The sequence below is a fragment of the Chrysochloris asiatica genome, unplaced genomic scaffold (assembly GCF_000296735.1).
Source record: "Chrysochloris asiatica unplaced genomic scaffold, ChrAsi1.0 scaffold00166, whole genome shotgun sequence".
Classification (NCBI taxonomy): domain Eukaryota; kingdom Metazoa; phylum Chordata; class Mammalia; order Afrosoricida; family Chrysochloridae; genus Chrysochloris; species Chrysochloris asiatica.
In genome coordinates this window covers 671,939-679,843 of record NW_006408684.1, presented here as the reverse complement: position 1 = coordinate 679,843, position 7,905 = coordinate 671,939, and the positions used below count along the sequence as shown (strand labels likewise).

General features: G+C 37.8%; 1 protein-coding gene across 1 annotated transcript in view; it reads left to right on the top strand.

The window, feature by feature from the left end:
- Nucleotides 1-7,905, top strand: part of UBE3C (ubiquitin protein ligase E3C) — a 222,417-nt gene that overhangs the window by 186,428 nt on the left and 28,084 nt on the right. Inside the window, exon 19 of the mRNA XM_006871289.1 lies at nt 3,939-4,151. Within this exon, the coding sequence (XP_006871351.1) occupies nt 3,939-4,151 (213 nt within the window). The remainder of the gene's footprint in view (nt 1-3,938; nt 4,152-7,905) is intronic.

Sequence of the window (7,905 nt, the reverse complement as noted above, 5' to 3'; positions counted from 1 at the left end):
ATCATTTGAACTGCAAGGTCGGTGGTTCAAGCTCACCAGCTGCTCCTCGGAAACTCTATATAGGGTTGCTATGGGTAGGAACCGACTTGAGGGCACTTACCAACAACAGTAGGTTAATGCACCAGACAGCCAAGCCGTTTGAACTACAAGGTTGGTGGTTCAAGCTCACCAGTCGCTCCATGGAAACCCTATAGAGTCGCTATGGGTCAGAACTGAGTCGATGGCACTGAACAACAACCACATTGTGATGGCTGTAAGTGTGGTTCCCTTGGCAGGGCCAGACCAAATGATTTCGTGGGCCTTACGTTCCCCAGCCCTGCTCTAGAGCCACTGTACTCCCTCTTTCACCTAATGGATAGTTTCCAAAAGAAAATGAAATGAGTTATGACAAGTGCTTAGCACAGTGCCTGTCATGTAGTTAAGTGCCATCAAGTCAGTTCTGACTCATAGCAATCCTGTATAGGGTTTCCAAGAAGTGACTGACAAGGTTTGAACCAACAGCCTTGTGGTTAGGAGTCCAGTACTTATCCTACAGCGTCACACCAGCATCCAATGAGTTAAAATTAATGTTTTCAGAAGGATCCCTGCTGGATCTTTAGGTTAGGTGTTGAGGTGCTAGCTTCAAGGTTGGCAGTTCAAATCCACCAGTGGTTCTGGGCCTGCTCCCATAAAGATTTATGGTCTTGGAAACCCTATCAAAGGTCACTATGAGTCTGGATAGACTTGATAGTAGTGTGTTTGGTTTTTGTTTGGTTTGTTCTTTTTATAAGAAAACTTATCAAGAAAGCATTGTCATGACTTTCAAGTCAGTCATCTGTAAGAATAAAATATTAAGGCTGCTTTTGAAAATATCACATCACATTCCCATTTCCTTGTTGCACATTACAACCTTCATCTATAGGAATATTTTTAATATCAGTAGAATCCTTGACATTATTTTAGGAAGTCAGTGGATTGATCCTTTTTTTTGAAGGCAACCTAACGAGACTGAGACGAGCATTAATGAGAGAACTTGTCTGTAGTCGTCCACTGATCAGAGACATGTTTAGACACACTCTGGGATGAACCCGTGCATGTATGGATTGGAACCCTAGGAGCCAATACTGTTTGACTTAACCCTTGTAATTAAAGATTTCCGGAATTGTTAGGTTATTGGTAATCATATATTTTACTTTGCAGCCTTTGCTAAAGAATCTCTGATATTTGACCACATTCAATCCTAGATTATAGTAATACTCATCAGAACTAATATCTTTAGTCTTCAGGGAAATGCAAATTAAAACTACAATGAGACAACCAACGACACTTACTGGAATTATGTAGAACAGTTAGAACACTCATACATTCCTCGTGAAAAGTCATCTTTCCATCTTGTTAAACAACTTGGCAGTGTCTGATATATATAACTACCTGCAACCTAACAATTCCACCTTTAACTACAAGGGTTAAGTCAAACAGTATTGCACCTAGGGTTCCAATCCATACATGCACGAGTTTATCCCAGATTGTGTCTAAACATGTCTCTGATCAGTGGATGGCTACAGACACGTTCTCTCATTAATGCTTGTGTCAGTCTCGTTAGGTTGCCTTCAAAAAAAAGGATCAATCCAAACAGTGACTTCCAAGGGGATCTACTCGTGGTGGTTATGTGCCATGGGGTCGATTCTGGCTCATAGCGACCCTGCATAGGGTTTCCGAGTCTGTAAATCTTTACAGGAGCAGAAAGCTTCATCTTTGTCTCACGGAACTGCTGGTAGTTTCGAACTGCTGACCATGAGATTAGCAGCCCAACTCATAACCACTGCGCTACCAGAGCTCCTTAAGGGGATCTACTCGGCCAGGTAAATTCAGTACAGAGAGGTCAGCTCAGAAGGTTAGGGTTACTGTTTTCGGGGGTTAAAAAACATTAATCGTAATAGATTTTCTTGAAGGACACAGAATAATCACAGGGGCTAATTAAAAACTTTGAAGAAAATTGAAAACTATATTGGTAAGAAAGGACCGAGAATGTTGTACCAAGGAATTTTTTTCTACGAGAACAACACACCTGCAAATTCATCAAGAGTAGAAACAACTGTCCTGTGGGAAATTCATTGAGTAACCTTTCCCCACCTACCCTACAGCCCCAATGTTGCCCGTCCACACTCCTTTCTGTTCACAGAACTCAAAAGGATATTTTAAAAGAACACTTTTTGAGTTCCTCAAGGATGCCAAAACTGACATTTTGACTTGGTATGAATGGAAGAGTGTAGAATTGTCCAGGGAAGGGTTAGAGAGATGGAAACATTACCTCCAGATGTATATTGGACCTAGATATGTTGAAAACAATTGCACATTTTGCTATTTTTATTCAGTAAAAATTTCTATGAACAGCAATACTGTTTTACTTGCCTTCACATATTCTAAAGAAAAATGGGTAATCCACACAAAGGCTTGTATCCAACAAAGACTGATGATGGCAACTTTTTTCACCATAGCTTCAGATAGAAACCAAGTTAGATGTCATCAGCAGGTGAATAGGTAAACATCATTGGTACGTTGATGTAAGAGAAGACAAATGTAAAATTGTAAATACTGTAATTATGAAGTTCTAGAACTGGCATAGCAGATCTATTGAGGTGACAGGCAGGAGAATGGTTGGCCTCAGTGAGAAGACGCTACTTAAGAGCAGGTACAGGAGGAAATAGAAATGTTATTGTCTTGATCTGGGTGGTCATTACTAAGTGTAAGTCAGATGCAAAAGTTATTAGCTGTACATGTAAGATTTTTGTCTTTGATTATATATAATATGCTTTATCAATAAATGTAGAAGCTTATAGTATATGCTTTATAAGTAAATGCACACGGTAGGTGAAAAGATATTAGTAAAAAGATCATTGGACTGGGAAATGGGTAACCTGGATTTTTATATCAGTTGTGCCACCTGTTGTTGTTACGTGCCATTTAGTCGGTTCCGTCTCATAGTGACCTTATTTAGGGTTTCCAAGGAGCAACTGGTGGGTTTGAACTCTTGAAGTTAGAAGTCCAGTGCGTGTCCTACAGTGCCACACCATGACTCACTCTTAATATCTGAGTTACAAGCACCAGGTCTTTAAATTTTCATATTCATCAGAACAGGCATCAGCAAACTACAATTCATAGGCCAAATGTAGCCTGAGCTAAGAAAGATTTTTGCATTTAATGTGGGTTGTTTTTTTTTTTTGCAGGGGGGGGCGGATCTAAAAATGAATAATGTTTTGTGGCATGAGAAAAATCATAGGAAATCCAAATTTATATGTTTAAATAAAGTTTTATTGGAACATGGCCACATTCATTTCATATTACAAATGACAATGTTTGTCCTCCAAAGGCAGGATTTAGAAGCTTTAATAGAAACTTCCTGGTCTATAAAGCCTGAAATATATACTATCTGATCCTCTCATTAATAAGTTTGTCAACTTCTATTGTAGCATGAGGTTTTTGCCTCTTAAACGTTTCTTTTGACACTAACATTTTAGAATTTCAACTCTAAAATTCTTCAGCAATTATCTGTTCTAGAATTTTCCACATATTAAATTCATTCATTAAATACTAAAAATATGGTCTGTTGCATGGTATATGCTTGCCAAATATTAGCTAGCACCATCTTCATCATGGTAGCTCTGGTGTGACGCTGTACGATATGCGCAGGAACACAAGGTCGATTTGAACCACAAGATCGGCAGTTCAAACTCACCAGCCATTTCTTGGGAACCATATACTGGGTCAGTATGAGTAGGAATGGCTCAATGGCACTTAATAACATAACAAATCTTCATCATTATGGAGGAGAATATCTGCTAGCATTGGATTCTGTTAAACATCAAAATGAACATAGGTAGTTCTTTTGTTTGGGGAAAGAGGGAAACCAAACAGTTTATATCAAATGCTAATCATTGTTCATTGTATCTCATTTGAAGGCGCTCTATGAAAATATGCTGGTGGAGCTGCCCTTTGCTGGATTTTTCCTCTCAAAGTTGCTTGGGACTAGTGCAGATGTGGACATTCATCACCTAGCTTCGTTAGATCCGGAAGTGTATAAGAATTTGCTCTTTCTCAAAAGCTATGAGGGTGATGTGGAAGAACTTGGACTGAACTTTACTGTGGTAAATAATGATCTTGGAGAGGCACAGGTAAGGAGGACATTTGGGGAAGAGGCAGTCTTGTTTTTCATCCCTTTATTAGTTTAATTGTTAATTCTCAACTTTGGTTCACAAAGTAATGAATATGATCATTCATATATGTATATATTAAGTCTTATTATATCCTTTTGTATGAAAGTACATTTTCTTTATATTATTTTAGGTTTTGTACATTTCAGGTAGAATGAAAAGCCCTTTCTGAAAGAATTATAGTCGATTGTCACTAATTAACAGATTGCATATTTGCAGATACACCGACTCAGTAAAATTTATTTGTAATCCTAAATAAAGTTCCAAAACAAAATCGTTGCTATCAGCGCTTTCATGATCATTTATGGACATGTTTCCAATGCAGGCTTTCTAAGCTTTACTTAGTTTAAAATTGTTGCTGTTGTAAATGCCATCGAGTTGGTTTCGACTCATAGCAACCCTGTATAGGATTTCTGAGGAGCGGCATGTAAATTGAATCTCTCTAACCTTGCAATTAGCTTAGTCATTGTGCCACACAAGGATTCCAGTTTAAAATTAACTGCATATTAATTAAATACATACTGAGTCTTCAATCAAATCACATCTGACAATATATTGACCCATGCAGGATACTTCTTCTGAACTTGAACCCCCATATTGTAAGCTCTAACATTTTATTTCGGCAAATGTGTATACTTTTTACTTTAATGCAGTTTTTATTATTGTCTTAATCAAATTACTTACTTGCTTATTCATTATTTCTTCCTCCCAGCTGCTGTGCTGTGCATTGTTGTTGTAAGTTGTAGTCAAGTCAGTTCAGACTCATAGCATTGCCACATATACAAAGTACAATTTCTCCCTAGGGTTTTCAAGGCCGTGACCTTCCAGAAGCAGAACACTGGCAACTTTTCAACTAATAGTCAGGTGCTTACCCTCTTGCATTACCCAGGGAGATTTTTAGAAATTATAAGCAAGCACATATTCCAATAAGAGAGCAGGAATCTTTATAAAAGAATATGATATAGGCACTGATAAAATATATTGTACCGAATAGGTCAGGAGAGGCTCCCTGACAGAAACCCAGTGAATGGATAAACAAAAAGTGGTACTTCCTTACCATGGAGTGCTACTTGGCAATAAAAAAAAAGAAAAAAAAAGAAAAAGAAATATGAAAACACTTAAGAACAAAAGTGAATCTCAAAAACATTATCCTAAGTGAAACAAGTTAAAAAAAAAATGCATAGAGTACTTTGTTTTTGTTTACAAAGGACAAAAAATCAATACGGTATAAAGCAGATCTTTGTTTACATGTGACAAAGTCAGTGTCATGAGTCCACTGCCAAAGGACGCAAGGAAACATTAAAGTGGCGAAGCTGTTGTAGATCTTGACTGTGGTAAGGTTTCACTTACTTTACACTTAAAATGAGTGGATGCCTTAATAAAGCTGAAAAACTCAAAAGAAGAGTGAGAGATGGTTTTTTAAAGTCTACTTAGGACAAATATTTCATGGTTCCACTTTTATAAAATAATCCATTGTAGAGAAATACATAGAGACCAAAATTAGTAGTTACCAGGGGCTGGTGGGAGCAAGGAGGAAAGGGGTAGGTCGTCGCATACAGGGCTGTGAGTTTCTGTTGGGGGGACAAGAGAAACTGGAAACTGGTGATGGGTGTGTGACGTGGGGAACACGGTGTCACTGAGCTGTACATGTGAAAATGGGTGGCAGGACACATGTTGTAATATATATTTCACCATCATAATCATAAAAGGCACTAACTAATATGATTCATTGCTGTGACCCTATAGGATAAGCACTAAACTACTAACCACAAGGTTGGCAGTTTAAACCCACCAGCCACTCCTTGACAACCGTATTATTGTTGTTGTTGTTGTTATGTGCTGTGGAGTCGGTTCCGACTCATAGCGACCCTGTACAGGGTTTCTGAGGCTGTAAATCTTTACGGGAGCAAAAAGCCTCATCTTTCCTCCACGGAACAGCTGGTAGTTTCAAACTGCTGACTTTGTGGTTTGTAGCCCAATTCGCAATCACTATGCTACCAGAGTTTTGACAATCCTATTAATCAGGGTCAATATGAGTTAGAACTGAGTCGATGGCACTTAACAAGAAACAACAACGTTGTTACTTTAAAATCCCTTTTGGTAACTTCAATTAGAAAATATATGTGGACGTGTATAGACCATACCGAATAACCAGCCTTCTGTCCAATTCTGTAACAGTTAAATGTTAGTTGTTCAGATAAGAGAACAATTATGGGTCCTATCACACTAACCTCTCCTTTATGAACATCTTTGAAAAATGATTTTGTTTCAAATACTTACCAAAGAAACTTTTTCTTCCAAGTATTTTAAGAAAATCTTCTGGAAGATGTTATGCATTTTCTCTCCATAAAAAACGAAAGCCCAGTGAACATTGTTTACTTAATTGTTCTTCATTTACTTATTTGCTCATCATTTTCATTGCAGTGCTGTGCTTTCTACTGAGGGTTCATCAGGAGCATTAAGACATTTAGCATTTTTTTATTGACCTCTCCCTTAGTCTGCCGAGCCTGCTGTATAGTTTGTACACCACAGTGATCCTCCTCAAAAACTAAAAAAAAAAAAAAAAAAACAACTAAAAACACAAAGATTTATGCATCCTAGTTTTGTATCTTTTGGAAATTTTTTAAATGATCGTATTTATAAAACTTGTCTAATTCTTAGGCTTCACAGATATTTATTCAGTAAAAAATGTTTTTAAATCTAGAAATTCCTTAATTAAACTGTCTAGTTATGAAGTTAATTCTTGTTAAGAACAAATGAAATATGGCTTCTTCCAACTATTTGTTAGTAGTCTCTTATCATTAATGCAGAAGTGGAGTGACTCTGTAGGATGAACCCTGGTCTGCGAACCATAAGATCAGTGGTTCAAGCCCACCAACCACATTGCAGGAGAAATATGAGGCTTTCTGCTCCTGTAAAGAGTTACAGTTTGGAAAAATCTGTACAGGGACACTATGAGTTGGAACCAACTCAGTGACACTTATCAACAAGTCATTTCTGGGGCCTTTGTGTGATGCTGTAGGATCAGCAAGATTGGCAGTTCAAACCCACCAGCTGCTCTCAGAAACCCTAAAACTGAACCAACTAGGTGGCACATTACAACAGTAGTCATTTCTGAAGTTACTCTGGTAGCACAGTGTGTTAAGCATTAGGTTGCTAACTGCAAGATGAGTGGTACAAACCATCCACTCCATGGGAAAAAGACAAGTCTGTCTGCTGCTGTAAAGATTTACCATCTCAGAAGCCTTAAGAAACAGTTCTCTGTCCTATGGAGTCCCTATGAGTCAGAATCTATTCTATGGCAGTGGTTGTTGGGTAAGTGTATAGTAATTTCTGAGAACTGACACATCAACACTGTAAGATAAAATACTACTGTTTTTCAGGATTCTTTCCTTGTCTTTGATTTTGGAAACTTTGATTCTGAGACGTCTTGGTGATTTTCTTTTGGGATCTATCCTGTTTAGGTTCGTTCAGCTTCTTGTATGTGTATCTTCTTGACTTCCATGATGATAGGGAAGTTTTCTTCCAATAGCTCTTCAACAGTTTTCTCTTTGCTTTTTATTGTCTCTTCCCAATCTGGAATTCCACTCACCTGTAAGTTATTCCTCTTCATGATGTCCCACATAACTCTTATACTTTCTTTTGATTTTTTCATTCTTTTTTCTGATTGTTCTCCTAGCATACTAGTATTGAGAAATTTCTCTGCAAGCTCAGT